The sequence below is a fragment of the Canis lupus genome, chromosome 22 (assembly GCF_048164855.1).
Source record: "Canis lupus baileyi chromosome 22, mCanLup2.hap1, whole genome shotgun sequence".
In the NCBI taxonomy this organism is placed as follows: Eukaryota; Metazoa; Chordata; class Mammalia; order Carnivora; family Canidae; genus Canis; species Canis lupus.
Window position 1 is genome coordinate 39,541,913 of NC_132859.1, and position 16,177 is coordinate 39,558,089.

The 16,177-nt window shown below is 33.7% G+C and overlaps 1 protein-coding gene across 2 annotated transcripts in view; it reads left to right on the forward strand.

The window, feature by feature from the left end:
* The window catches only part of STT3B (STT3 oligosaccharyltransferase complex catalytic subunit B), a 107,303-nt gene that overhangs the window by 56,788 nt on the left and 34,338 nt on the right, over window positions 1-16,177 (forward strand). For both annotated transcript variants that reach the window (XM_072793104.1, XM_072793105.1), the window contains exons 4-5: window positions 12,897-12,962; window positions 14,909-15,008. In XM_072793104.1, the coding sequence (XP_072649205.1) occupies window positions 12,897-12,962; window positions 14,909-15,008 (166 nt within the window). The remainder of the gene's footprint in view (window positions 1-12,896; window positions 12,963-14,908; window positions 15,009-16,177) is intronic.

Here is a 16,177-nt window from a genome sequence, read left to right on the forward strand (position 1 = left end):
GGGGAAGAGAGAATCTTAAGCAGGCTCCACACTCAATGTAGAGCCTGGAAATGTGGCATGATCTTAGGACCCTGAGATCGTGACTTGAGCTGAAATCAAGAGTCGATCGCTCAACGGACTGAACGCCACATAGGTGTTTAGTTCCTTATAAGCGTACCATGAGTCTGAGCCATTGCAGGAGTGCCATAACTGATATCTTAATTACCTTTCAATATTTTAAAAATCTAACTGAGACAAACTCACATAACAAAATAAAATCACCATTTCAGCCATTTTAAAGCGTACAAATTAGTGTTTTTAAGTATCTTCTATTTATATACAGAACATTTTATCACTCCCTGAAGAAACTCTGTGTTTTCCCAATTCCCTGTCTCTCCATTAATTTTAATTTCTGCCTCTACAGACTAAACCTGTTCTGGACTTTTTCATATAAGTAAAACCCACATAAAATATGTGACCTTTTACATATGGCTTCCATTCATGTAGCATAATCATTCATGTTGACACACATAAATATTTCATTCCTTTTAATTGGCCAAATCATTATAGGAGTATACTGAATTTTTTTTAGGCATCATAAGTTGATGGGACATATGAGTTGTTCTCACATGTTATTATGAATAGTCCTGCTAACAACATTGTGTACAAGTATTTGTGTGGATGTATGTTTTCACTTCTCTTTAGTATATATCTAAGAGTGAAATTGTTGGTTCATATGGTAACTCTGTGTAGACTGAGAAACCCCAAGACTGTTTGCCACAGGATTGCGCCATTTTACATTCCTACCAACAATGTAGGAAGGTTTTAATTTTTATGAATTCTTGCCAATACTTACCTTTTTCCTATATGTGTGTGTTTTTAATATATCACCTAAGGTAAGAGGTCGACTCATGGTTTCTTTTTATTATGGTAAAATACACATAAAACTTAACCATTTGTAAGTATAGAGTTCAGTGATGTTAAATACACTCACCATCACTACTATCCAACTCCATAGCTTTTCACCTTAATGATACTTGAAACTATATCCATTAAACAATAACTCCCCATTCTTCCCTCTCCCATCCCCTGACAACCACCATTCCACTTTTGGCTCTGTGCTTTTGATTACTCTAAGTATCTCCTATAAGTGGAATTACATAGTTTTTGTTTTTTGTTACTGGCTTGTTTCACTTATGTCCTCAGGGTTCATACGTGTTGTAGCATGTCAGAATTTCCTTCTTTTTTTTAAGGCTGAATAACATTCCATTCTGTTAATATACCACATTTTGTTTATCCATTCATCTGTTGATGGTTATGTGGGTTGCTTTTGTATTTTAACTATTGTGAATAATGTTGCTGTGAACATGGGTGTACAGATATCTATGAGATCGTGTTTCAGTTCTTTGGGGTATGTACCCAGAAGTGAAATGCCAGATCATGTGATAATTCTATTTCCTTTTTTTAAAAGAAATGCTATTCTGTTTTCCATTGCCACTGTACCAATTTACATTCCCATAAGCAGTACAAGTTCCAGGTTTTCCACATCCTTGTCAGTACCTGTTTTTTCTTTCTTTTCTTTTTCTTTTTGGATAGTAGCCATCTTAATGGGTATGAGATGGTATCTCATTGTAGTTTTGATTTGTACTTCCCTGGTATCTAATGATGTTGAACATCTTTGCGGTTAAAAGACCATTTGTATATCTAGCGAAATGTTTATAAAATCCTTTGCCCATTTTTGAGTCAGGTTTTTGTTGTTGTTGATCAGTTTTAGTAGATCTCTATTCTCAATATCAATGTATTATAAAATGCATGACTTCTGAATATTTTCTCCCATTCTGTGAGTTGCCTTTTTTTACTCTATGATAATGTCTTTTGACAATTTTTAATTTTCCATAAAGTCCAATTTGTCTTTCTTTTGTTGCTGTTCCTTTTGTGTCTTATCTGAGAAATCATTGCCAAATTTAATGTGATGAAACTTTTACCCTGTGTTTTCTTCTAAGGGTTTTAGGTCTCATGTTTAAATCTTTTTATGTTAATCTTGTATATGATGTTAGGTAACGGTTCAGCTTCATTATTTTGCACAAATGTCCAGCTTTCCCGATATCATTTATTGAAGATTGTCCTTCATTGAATGATCTTGGCACCCTTGTTGAAAATCAGGAAATGTGTCTGGCTTTAATCTTTTTCAAGATACTTCTGGATATTAGGGGTCTTTTGAAATTCTGTATGAATTTTAGAATGGGTTTTTCTGCAAAAAATGTCATTGGGATTTTGAATCCAATTATAATGATTTCGTAGATCACTTTGAGTACGATAGGCATCTTAATACTGTCTAACAATTCATGAACAAACATGGGATGTGCTTTTATTTATGTGTTTAAACTTTTTACGGCAGTATTTTAGAGTTTTCATTGTTGTAAGACTCTTACCTCAGTGGTTAATTCATAAGTAGTATTCTTTTCGATGCTATTGAAATTGAAATTTTTTCAGAAATTTCCTTTTCAGATTGTTTATTGTTGGCATATAAAAATACACGTGATATTTGTTTATTGACTTTGTATCCTGCTACTTAGTTGAATTCATTTATTAGGTCTGATAGTTTTTGTATATGTATGGAATCTAGGGTTTTCTACATGTAAGATCATGTTATCTGCAAACAGGAATCGTTTTACTTCTTTGTAATTTGGGTGCCTTTTCTTTTTCTTGCCTGATTTGACTCTTGAACAACACAGATCTGAACTGTATGGATCCACCTTAGGTGGATTTTTTTCAAGGTCTACAGTACAATATAAATGTATTTTCTCTTCCTTACAATTTTTAAAATATTTTCTTTGGCTTTATTTTTAGAATACATTATAAAATACATGAAACATACAAAATATGTGTCAATCAACTGATTATGTTGGGGTGAGGTTCCAGTCTACAGCAGGCTATTAGTAGTTAAGTTTTTGGGAGTCTGAAGTTATATGCAGATTTGCAACTGTGTGGGATCAGTGCCCCTAACCTCTGCATTATTAAGGGCCAACTATACTGTGTTGAACAGAAGTTGGAAAAGTGAGCCTTGTCTTGTATCTCTGATCTTACAGGAAAAATGTCAGTCTTTCACCATTGAGTATATTTGCTGTGGCTTTTCCACATATAGCATTTATATTATGTATTGTATATTAATATAATGTTACTAAATATGTAATATATATTATTGTGTAATATTTTGTATATTAATATTTTAAAATGTATTTTTTAAAGATTTATTTTAAAGATTTTATTTATCCTTTTTTTAAAAGATTTATTTATTCATGAGAGAGAGAGAGAGGGGTAGAGACATAGGCAGAGGGAGAAGCAAGCTCTCCCCAGGGAACCTAATATGGAATAAATCTTTTAAAAAATAAAAAGAAACATGGAGGTGCTTGGGTGATTCAGTTAGTTAAGCATCTGCCTTCAGCTCAGGTCATGATCTCAGGGTCCTGGGATTGAGCTCCCTGAGGGAGGAAGTCTACTTCTCTTTCTGCTCCTCCTCTACTTATGCACACATGTACACACACTCTGTCAAATAAATAATCTTAAAAAAAAATAAATCTCCTTGTTTGGGGGTGGGGGGCGTGGAGAAATGTGGTCTTTTTTTCCTGAAGTAATAGAGATTTTTTTTTTTTCTATATCAGTAAAGTAATAAATTTCCTAGGTGTGTCCAAAAGCTGACCTTTCTGGTTATGTTCATCCTTTTCAACATGTAGATTGATACTATTTCTGAGAAGTTGTGTTTGTTGTTTGTTTTTAAGATTTTATTTGAGAGAGAGTTTGCAGGTACATATAAGTGGGGTGTGGTGCAAAAAGAGAGAGGGAGAAGCAGACTCCCTGTTGAGCTCCATCATTCCCAGGACTAAGCCATCCAAGTACCCCTCTGAGAAGTTACTCTTTTTTTTTTTTTTTTAATTTTTATTTATTTATTCATGAGAGACACAGAGAGGCAGAGACACAGGCAGAGGGAGAAACAGGGCCCCTACAGGGAACCCGATACGGGACTCAATCCCAGGACCCCAAGATCACAACCTGAGCCAAAGAGAGACACTCAACCAATGAGCCACCCAGGTGCCCTTGTCAAATATTGTTTCTTAATAAAAGTTCTTCCAGAGAAGGAATATGAACCACAAAGTTCTCAATAATTTAAATTTCATGCTTATAATAACAAACCATTTTGAATACAAAGTTTACGTCAGCATTAGTTGAATAAATGGAGTTTAAAGTTTTGGTTTTAAGTCTGAGTCCTACAAAGATGTCAACTCCTTATGACTGTAACTCATCATCAAAAATAGAATCATCCCTATTTCAGTGAACTCACAGACTAATGAGAAAGAAGGTTAATAGGATTCAATTCTTTGAGGTTATTAGGATGATGGGGTGTTAGATGTTGCTGAGGCAGTACTATACAGGGTCACTAACTCAGCAGGTGAGTATCAGGGGAGGAGGGTTTCTCAGAGATGGGAATCAGTGATGCCAAGGAAGTGGTGGGAAAGAAGTGCTATAGCTCTTTACTGAGCCTTTTATGGCAATTCACAGGAAGCTCCTTCTCTTCCTACCATTACCTTGCCAAAAGCAGTGCTCTGTGGCATATAATGTGCACCTGAGAAGTTATTCTTAATTGTAGTTTTAAATATCATTTTGTCTCACTGTTTTTCTTGGATTTCCTTGGATTTTCTAAGTGTCTTCTATATCATTTTATGATCCTTTTCCTTTCTCTCAGGTGTTTTCATTTCTCATAACATGCTGCTGAATTTAGTTTTTAGTATTCTGTTGTGGATTTTTGCATCAATGTTCATAGGTGGTAACTGATCAGTAGGTTTTCTTGTAGTGTTTTCATCTGACTTTGATATCAGGGTAATGCTGGCTTGATAGAATGAATTAGGAACGCTTTCATATTCTTCAGTTTTTAAAGAAAAGTTTGAGAATTGATATACATTCTGTTAATGTTTTATAGAATTTACCAATGAAGCCATCAGGTCCCAGGCTTTTCCTTGTTGAAAGTTTTGATTACTGATCCAGTCTCTTTTTTGGTTACAGGTCTGTTGAGATTTTCTGTTTCTGCATGAATTTAGTATTGGTAGGTTTTATATTTATAGGAATTTGTCCATGTCATCTAGGTTATTTAATTTGTTGGAATACAGTTACTCATAGCACTCTTACAATTCTTGTATTTTCACTTCTGTTATTGATAATCAAATTTCTTCCCATTGTGGTCAGAGAATATACTTTCTATGATATCTGTCTCTTTAGAATTAATTTGTGGCCTATAACATACGATCTATCCTAGAGAATGTCCATGTGCACTTGAGAAGAATGCGTATCCTGATCTTATTGTGTCTAGTTGGTCTATTTTGTGAAGTCCTCTGAAGTCTTCTTTACTTATGTCTAGTTCTACCAGTTATTCAGAGTGGGGTACTGTAGTCTCTAACTAATAAAGAATTGTTTCTTTCTTAATTTCTGTCAGTTTTGCTTCATATATTTTGATAGTCTGTCATTAAGTGTCTAAATGTTGTAATTGTTGTACTTGTAGTATTGAAAGTTTTATTAATATATATTGTCCTGTTTTGTCTTGCAAAAGTTTTTTGAGTTAAAGTTTCTTGTGTCTGACATCAGTATAGTTAACTGCTCCATTTTAGTTACTGTTTGCATGGAATATCTTTTTCCATCCTTTAACTTTGAATATATTTGTGTCTTTAGATCTAAAGTGAATGCCCTAGCATATAATTGGACCATGTGTTTTTATCCAATCTACCAGTCTCTGTCTTTTGATTGGAGAGTTGAACTTAAAGCCATTTACATTTAAAGTGATTCCTGATAAGAAAGATCTTATTTGTCACTTTGCATTTATTTTCTATATGCCTAGTAGCTTTTCTGTCCCTTATCTCCTTTATTACTGTCTTTTGTGTTTAGTTGATTTTTTTTGTAATGAAATGTTTAAATGCCTTTCTCATTTCCTTTTGGTCTATATTGTATTGCTGTTTTCTTTGTGGTTACCATGCAGGTTACATTTAGCATTCTATTATAATGCTCTTACTTCAGTTTATCCTAGCTCATCTTCAATAGTACATAAAAAATCTTCCTTACAACTCTGTTCTTACCTTTTTGATTGTTGATGTCACAGAATTAGATTTTTATACATGTGTGTGCAGAAATGTAAACTAATAATTTTAATTGTATTAGTTTAAGTATGTAGAAGACTAAATTTAGAGTTCTAAATCAAAGTTAAAATAATGCTAGTTAGCTTTTAAACACTAGTAATTTTGGTTTGTTTGGATACTTGGGGTCTTTTGTATTTCTCTATGAATTCCATTAGTTCTCCATTACAACTTTTTTTCTTAAATGCCATAATTTTTTTTTTATTAATTCAACATCTTTTTGTAGAACACGGTGTGGTACTGGTGCTGTTTTGTATGTTGATTATACAGAGTTAAATGAAGTTGATGAGCAGTTAGGGGAATTATCAGTATCCTATTGCTTTTCAGAATGATAGCGTAACAGAATAATAATAAAGCATCCTCACTAAGGACTAAAAGATTATTTTGTGAGTTTTTCCTTTGTTCTGTTTTTTAAACCAACATATTTAAAATAAGTTAGGTTTAAAGTAAAAGCAGCTCCAGTATTTGAAATGAGGAGTTGTTTTGGAGTTCTGGCATAAAGATTCATTTTCTGATTTGTGGTAAGGTGTTTGACACTTAATCTCATTCACTATTCTTATATAAATATTCACTATTCTTATAAATATAAAAAATGTTTTAGCTACAGAGTTGCAGTAGATAATTACATTTACTTCAAGTTTGATCTTTACCAATTGAAAGTAAAAATAATAACAGCTCTGAATACTATGAAAAGTTTTTTGTACCCAAATGACTTTATGAAGTTGAAAACATTTTCTGTGTAATCTCTAAAACGTAAATGTAACTTGTCTACTAATTCCTCATCTGGTGTATTTATTTTTAAACCAATTGCTTAATGCCTTTTACAAGTTAGGTCTTTAAATTTTTTAAGATAAAGTACTCTGTTTTCAAAGCACTGTTTCCAGACATTTTTGAATATGCTTTTAGATTAGTGTTCTTTAGTTTCTAATCTTTTTTTGTCAGGATCAAGTGGTTAAAAGTAGAGTCTTTGGAGCCAAACTGCCATGGTCTGGTTTCCTCTTACCTGGATTTCAGTTTCTATTGTGAGGAGTTGTTTAAACCACCTCCGTGTCTATTACGTCAACTATAAAATGGAAGTTATAAAGGTACCTATCTTATGTGGTTTAAGTAAGTTAATGTATAAAACATTGTAGGAACACAGAAATTGAGGAGTACCTGTTTGTGCTGTTGTTACCACTCACCAACAATAGAGCCGATACAGATAAAATAGTATTGGGAACAGTACGTATCATTGCCTCCTATAGAATTTTTTTAAGGATTTCTCCTCTGTCTTTGCAATCATTCCTCTCCTTAACCCATATTTCTTGCAACCACAGATCTGATTTCTATCTTACATATCTTTGGGAGTTTGTTTTCCATAATGCTGTGTTGTAGAAACATACAGTAAGGGAGGTGACCCTTTATGTATGGCTTACTTCACTTAGCATAAGACTTTAGACAGTCATCCATGTTGTTGCATTTTTTACTAGATTGTTACTTTTTATTGCTGAGTAGTATGTGTGTACTATATGAGTATACTATAGCTTATTTTTCAATTTTTGGCATTTATGAATAAAGTGGTTATAAATATTTGCATACAGTTCAGCATATGGGCATATATTAGTATTCCTTTTGGACAAATGCCTAGGTGTGTGGGGTTGCTAGTTTGTAAGATAAGTACATGTTTAATTTTATAACAACTGCCAAACAGTTTTCCAAAGTGGCTATGTTATTTTTCATTCTCTCAACCAAAATGTGAGGCATTGCATTTACCAGCATGTGATATGTTCAGATTTTTAAATTTTAGCCATTCTAGTAGGTATATAGTGGTATCTCATGATTTTAATTTGCTTTTCTCCAGTGACAAACAATTGAGCATATTTTCATATGCTTATTTCCCAATTCTGATTCTTCTCTGGTGAAATGGCTCTCTTCAGACCTTTTGCCTGTTTTGGTTGGGTTGTATTCTTATTATTGGGTTCTAAGAGTTCTTTGTATATGTTGGAAATAAGTTATCTATTAGATGTGGGTTGAGCAAACATTTGCTCCTAGTCTGTAGCTTGTCTTATTTTTTTTTAACAATATCTTTCTATGAACAGAAATTAAAATATTGTTTTCTTGCCTGATGATATTGTTTGGAACTTCTAACATAGTGTTCAGTAGAAGCATTAAAAATGCACATCCTTTCCTTCCTGATTTTAAAGGGAAAGCATTCAGGCTTTCACCATTAAGTATGATGGGTTTGTTTTTTTTTTAATTGATGTCCTTTATCATGGCTTAAGGAAGTTTTCTTGTATTTTCAGTTTAAGAATTTTTATTATCAATCAGTGTTAGATTTTGTCAGTAGTTTTTTGTGTCTATTGAGATGATTATATGATTTCATTCTTAATTATATTACTTCAAGTTTCTCTACTTAAATACTATTGACATTTGGGGGTACTACATTTGTGTTATAGAGTATCTAGCAGCATCCCTTAACCCCTCTACACACTAGATGCCAGGAGTAAATTCTCCCTATTCCTCAGTTGGGAACCATTGCATTAATTTTTTTTTTTTTCAGATGTTAAAACAATTTTGAATTCATGCAATCAATTCCACTTGTGACACATAATCCTTTTTTTCTATTGGTGGTTTTGTGTTGTTTATATTTTCTTAAGATTTTTTTTTATCTATATCCATGAGGGATATTAACTCATGTTTTCTTGTGATGCATTTGTCTGGCTTTTGTTTTTGTTTTTGTTTTTTATCTTATTTTTAAAGATTTTATTTATTTGAGAGAGCATGTTCTCGCAAGAGCACAAGCAGGGGAGGGGCAGAAGGAGAAAGAGAAGCAGATTTCCTACTGATGAGGGAGCCCAATGATAGGGGCTCAATCCCAGGACCCTAGGATCACAACCTGAGCTGAAGATAGCCACTTAACCAAGTGAGCCACCCAAATGCTCCGGTCTAGCTTTGATATGAGGGTTATACTGAGCTCCTAAAATAAGTTTAGGGAAGTGTTTCCTTCTCCTTTGTTTTCTGAAAGAATTTTTATAGGATTTGGTATTGTGTCTCAACCTGGGATGATTTTTAAATACTAATTCAATTTTTATTGACATAGTTCTGTTCTGATTTTGTTTCTTTATGAGTAATTTGGTGTGAAGTATTTATTGAAATTTTTCATTTTATGTAAATGATCTGATTTGTTGGCACAAATTATTCATCATACTCCTTTATAATTCTTTGAATTTTTGTGCAATCTATAGTGATGTTACCTCTCTTATCCTAGTATTGGTCATTTATATCATTTTTCTTGGTCAGTCTAGTTAAAGTTTATCCAGCTTTTGGTTTCATGTATATTTCTCTGTGTTTGTTTTCTATTTCATTGAATTCTTGACTTTTATTATCTACTTTGTATCTGGTTTGCTCCTTTATAACTTCTTGAGGTTGAAGCCCAAGTTACTTTAGCTATTCTGTTTTTCTGATATGAAATTTAAATTATACTTTCATCATTGCTTTAGCTATACTCTGTATATTTCAGTATGTTATATTCTCATTGTTATGGAGTTAAAATTTTTTTCTAATTCTTGATTTCTTCTTTGACCCATGGGTTCTTTAGAAATGTGTAGTTTAATTTCCTAATATTTGGGAATTTCTCAGGCATTTTTTTCTTTTGATTTCTAGTTCCATTGTTGAAGAATTCTAATTTAGGAGTTTTAATATTAACATGTCAAAGACTGAGTTAAAAAAGCCCTCTATCCAAACCTACCTACCATCTGTTGGCCTTCCTCCTCCCCACTGATGGGTAGGTAGTACCTCAAGGTAGGAAACTAGGAGTTCTCAGCTTCCTTTTCTGCATTACTCTCAAATTTTAGCAGTTCACCAAAAAAAGGTTGATTTGGCCCTTGAACATAGCCTCTCCTTTATATTGACATTCATACTATTTTAAGTTTGGACTCAACCCTCAGTCATATACCAGCTTTTGGACTTGTATTTCTGTTACCAACGGCATCAGGATCTGTAAGGACATTATGCCACTCAGTGTCTGTACCCACCATGTGGTCTCTGTCATATTGTGCTTTGACTGTAGTCCTTGCTTTAGTGTTGTACCTTTCTAGTTGGGCATGACTGAGTTCTAATTTGTGTGTCCAGTATATCCTCGTAGAGTTTTATATATATTAGTAAACAGCAGAATTTGTTTGATTCAGAGTATAAATTCTTTCCTCATTCTCTCACAGCCTTTATAATTGGTTTTAGAGTTTGAGGAAATTTCAGGGTGTGGACTATATTTAACGATTACAAGTATATTTTGTTTTTTTGTTAATAGATTGTAGCAGGACTGGGCCCAATCATTTATAGTAAATAAGAGGAATCTTATAAAAACAAGTATTAACTGTGGTAGAAGAGTAATACAGAAGGAAACTATATGATATGTTATGGCTGAAGGAAAATACCTAAGGAAGCAGAAACTTATAGAAAGGATTCAGATTTCATTCAAGAGGGTGTGATTCAGCCCACCGATACCAGTGAAGTTTGATGATTAGGCTAGCCTAGAGCTGCTTTGGAGCTGCCTGATAGGCAATTGACCACTCTCCGGAGTTGAGGCATTTAGGAGTGGGGAGCTGGTGACCTGAAGCATGGTGTACAGTGGGAGTCTACGTACAGCAGGGGCAGGAAGCTTTTAGACTGTGTATGGGGCTTTGGGTACCATGTCAAGAGGACTGCAGAAAAGTTATTACTAGACCAAGGCTGCAAAGTCACAGGACTGTGTTTTGGGCCCATGGCTAGGGTCAGCACCACCAGATGTTCTCACACCCATACCACCAACGCCAGCCTATATTGGAAATGATTGGGGAGGCTCTTCTGGAGTGTTCCTTCAGCACCCCTCTACCGAGAAAACTTCATACTCACTATAAAGGAGAAGTACTTAGAAATGCTTTGGTTTACCATAGAACATATATATTGAAGGGTGCATTTGGAGCTAAGAGGCAATAAAATGGGAACCAACTCACAAATATAAAGCACTAAATGGTCATTTGCAAGCTTTTCCTGCTAACATTTTGTCTTTTCTACCTTCAGTTCACTGGTTAGCCTGTCGTTTTTTTCCTCAGTTACTAGGTAGAATCATTTTTTTTCTTTTCTATTGATCTACCTGCCATAGTCTTCTGTGACCCCTTTCTTGGGATTCCTTTTTGTTTCTGGTGCATCTCATTCTCTGAGGACACTATGTCTTCTAGTCTTTCCATTTAGAATTAGGCCTTTCTGGGGGCACCTGGGTCGTTCAGTCAGTTAAGTGGCTGCCTTCAGCTCAGGTCACAATTCCAGGTCCTGGGGTCAAGGAGCCCCATGTCCTAGGGCTCCTTGCCTGACAGGGAACCTACTTCTACATCTGCCCCCCACTCATGTTCTGTCTCTCTCTCAAATAAATAAAGAAAATCTTTAAAAAAAAGAATTAGGCCTTTTTGAAGATTCTTTTCTTTCCCATTTTCCTGGTAGCTACTTTCCTTTCTAAAAATCATCTTTGATCTCTCTAATTTGTCTTCTGGTCCCTGTGATTTTGGCATTGGCACTTGGTTCCAACTCTCACCTCTCTACTCTCTAGAGATTGGGTATTATAGGAATAATTTCTAATCAGCCCTGGAAATTTTTTTCACTTTTTAAAAGGTCAGTATTTTAATACACTGCCTTCCCTATTTACATTTTAGCATGGATCAAACTAGTTTCAGTGGGGGAAAGTGGTTGTGTCTTGTCACACATATATATACTTTGTTTTGTCACACATATATATACTTTGATGTTGAATTCAAACAGTCTTTCACTAGTCTAATAGAAGTCAGCCTGATAGTATCTTTAAGTGCTATAAACTAGGAATGTTTTCTGTTTCCTTGCTCTCCCCCTCCTTTCATTGCTGTGGGGTGTGTGTGTGTTTGCTTTACAGTTCCCCCAAAGATTACATGTCACCTGTAGTTTGTTTTAATGTACCAGAGGAGGCTCATTTTTAAAGTAAATTTCTTGAAATCAGGTATATATGTTTTAAATAAAGATGACCTTTTGTTGTTGGCATAAATAAGTATTTAGAACTTGTGTTTTTTTCTGAACCAAATGATTATTTTTAGAGGAACATATAAACTTATCTGGGAATTATTTCTTTGTTTCTTTTTTTAATGTTTCATTGATTGTAAATTCCCTTTCTGGTTTGGAGTAATTGAGAATTTTGCTGACATATCCAAGAAATTATTTTAGGGCTACCAACTTCTTTATAGATTATTATTTATTGATTATTATTGATATTGGTTATGGCACATAAAAATTTGTAGATGATAGGTTTTCAAAAATGGATGCTCATAATTTGAATTATCTGTGAGATGTATATAGTCAAATGAAGAAAAATTAGATTAAGGTGTTATGCCTAAGAAAACCAACCAAATGTAAAAATGTAGATTTGCTGAACAAGTTTATTTAGTTAAAATCTCAATTTGTTATTATTTTTAAATAGAAAATAAAATAGAAAAATATAATTTTACTTCTGTTAGAAAGATGATTCTTTTTACTGAAAACTGTATAACAGAAAAATCAGGGTTGTTTATAAAATGCCTGACTGTTGCCCAGTGTTCTAAATGCATATGTTAAGTGAATCTGAATATCTGAATAACAACCACAACTGCTGTATTTCTTTTTTTAATTTATAACTTTGGATTTTTGTAGTACAAGTGTACTATAAACACTTTTTTTTTTTTTAATTTGGCAGGCACATTTATAAACATTTGCTTGTTTGTTTTTTAGGTAAAATCTGTAAAAACTGGGTCAGTTTTTTGGACAATGTGCTGCTGCTTGTCGTATTTCTATATGGTAAGAAGTCATATTTTAAATTCTGTGAGGTCTAGCAAGTCTTTGGTAGACCAATTCCTCTTCTTCATCATTTTCCTCTCATTTGGGCTCGTTCTCCACTTCTTTTCCCCTGAAATCTTTAGGATCTTAATTTTGTTTAATGTATTCCCATTCATTACTGCCATTCTCTTCTTTACCCCTATCCTTGGGATGTGTAGCAACTCTTGTTTTAATGGGGAGGGCTAATACTCAACCCCTCAAATACAATATTTGCAACAAGTGAAACAAAATTTTTTTTTCGGATGTAAAACTTTACCTGAATAATGTTCCTATCCTCCAGATAAACTACCTACATACTTTTTTCATTAGATTACTTCAGATTGGCGTTCAGAATTACTTTTTCATTCTCCTGCCTTTTTCCCCGTACCACAGCCTATAGAGTAATCTTGTGCTGAAAATTAGTGATAATTTTAGGTAAGCTTTTTTTCTGTTTTTAAATAAATTTCATGGAATTTATGCATCCAAATTCCATGCCCCTTTTAAAATGGTTAAAGCCTGGGACACATTCTGTGCAGTTTTCCCAAGTAGTAGCAAACTCATTCTCTTTGAAACTTGCATTTAAATTTTGAAGGTAATTAGGAAATCCTTCAGGTAGGACTGGTGCTCAATCAGAGTAACGTTATTTTTGGTGCAAAATAGCATGTGACTGAAGCAATAAACTGATTTTCTTATATGCATTGTACAGTGCAGGTAGTTCATTACAAAATGAACTTTAATTACAAAATGGTCATGAGATTATTTCAGGCAAGGGCAGCATAGTTACAATATATATGTTAATATTCAGTCTCTTTTTTTTTTTTTTAATTTTTATTTATTTATGATAGTCACAGAGAGAGAGAGAGGCAGAGACATAGGCAGAGGGAGAAGCAGGCTCCATGCACCGAGAGCCCGATGTGGGATTCGATCCCGGGTCTCCAGGATCGCGCCCTGGGCCAAAGGCAGGCGCTAAACCGCTGCGCCACCCAGGGATCCCAATATTCAGTCTCTTAATGTGACTATTGGTAAAATGGTTCTTTTAAGCTTTTAATTATTAGAGCACATCTAAAACTTTGGTCTTCAAAAGAGTTTATTGCCTGTTGAATATACTCAAAAACATAATACTCTTGGTTGAGAACAAACATCTTTAGAATCTTTATTAATTTAGACCAGAGTAGTGGTGGCTGGCTGACTCAGTTGGTAGAACACGTGACTCTTGATTTCAGGGTCTTGAGTTCAAGCCCCACTTTAGGCATATAGCTTACTTTAAAAAAATAATAATCACATAAAAAATTAGACCAGAACATACTCAGCTATTCTGATTAAGTAGAATATTCTATATTTAAGATATATGTTAAACATTAAAATGGAATCTTGATTTGTAATCCGTTAGTAGGGAATAATTTATACTCAAGGTAGCACCTTTTATTTTGAGTATCTCAAAGCATGTCAAGATTATATGAGTGTTCCTTGTAGTTCAGTTGTTGACTGGTGCTAACATTCATTGTTCTTATTCTTGGTCAAGCTTCTTGAAATGTACTTTCAAAAATGGGTGAAATAAAAACCTTTTTTTTTTCTTTTAAAAATTTATGAACTATATCCTAAGAATCTTTATCTTCATGAAAGACTTTTTACTATCAGCTCACAAATTATAATGTTCTCAGTGTTCTTATTTAGTTTAATTTGACCATTTCTCCAGTGAATATAGAAAAGCATATTGGATTTATGGGATTGTGTTATTTTAATAATCAATAAAGATAAGTAGAGATAGGTTTTTGTTAGGTTATATAAATCAATTTTTAGTATATCTCACAACTGCTGAGAATCCTAGTGTTTATGTTTGTTCATTATATATTTAGATTGTCATGACAAGACTTATTTTTAAAAGCAGATATCTTAAATTATTTAACTTTGCATTTCTTAACTCCTAGGTCTCTGCTTGGGGTGGCTATGTGTTTATTATCAACCTTATTCCACTGCATGTATTTGTGTTGTTACTGATGCAGAGATACAGCAAAAGAGTCTACATAGGTAAGTGATTTGACTTGAAATTTCATCTTCTAAGAGATGTTTCCTATACATTCTTTTCATTGAGCAGCCACTTCTGTTTGGCTGTGTTACCCATAAGAAGGTAAAAATAATTTTATATATTTTTTTGCTTTTTCTGTATTAATAAGGTTGGTCATGTATTTTTACCCAAGTGCATTGTTACCAATTTTTACTTGATGAGTTTTTGCTTGGTTTTTGTAGAAATTAGTCTACATAATATTTGTCAGCCCAGCCTTTTTTTTTTTTTTTTTTTTGGTAGAATGGGCTTCTATTATGAAAATCATTCACATATACATATTATTCAAATTCAGCGTAGTCAGGAGATTGAATATTCTCAAAATAAACAGTTTAATAAACCTTTGAAAGCTCTCTCTGTGTAATGTATGGTAATCTTAGTCCATTTGGGCTGCTAAAACAAAATACTACAGAATTTGTAGCATATAAACAACAGAAATTTCTCACAGCTTTGGAGGCTGGAAAGTCCCAAGACTAAGGTTCCAGAATGGTCAGACGTTCTTGTGAGGGCTCCCTTCCTGGTGCATAGCTGATAACCTTTTTGCTTTGTCCTTACATGGTGAAAGGGATGATCTAGTTCTCCAGACAGCTTTTGAAAGGGTACTAGTCCCTGAACTCACACTACCTTATTACCTCCCAAAGGCTACTTCCTAATACTGTCACCTTGGGCATTAGGTTTTAAACTTAATAATTTTGGAGGGACACAAACAGACAATAGCATAGACTGAGTCTTTTTCCTATGAAATCTTTATTTTCTCTCTAGGTTTTAAAACATGTCTTCTGAATAAGATGCCTAGTGATAGATGTTGTCTCAAATCTTAGAGCTCATTTTCTATGAAGGCTGAACTTTTATGGATTGAATTAATCAGAGAGAAGTTGTGGTCTGAACCCAATGTCTTAATAAAATAATACAATCCCATTATGATAATGTTGTTGGTAAGCAGTAACACTAAGATACAAAGCTTATTTTCTTAATTAAAGAAAAAAACAGTAGTTTGGCAGTTCTTCAAAAACTTAATCATAGAGTTACCATATGACCCAGCAGTTCAACTCCTAGGTATACATATATAACCAAGAGAATTGAAAGTAATTATTCACACAAAAAGTTGTACACTAATGTTCATAGCAGTATTCAT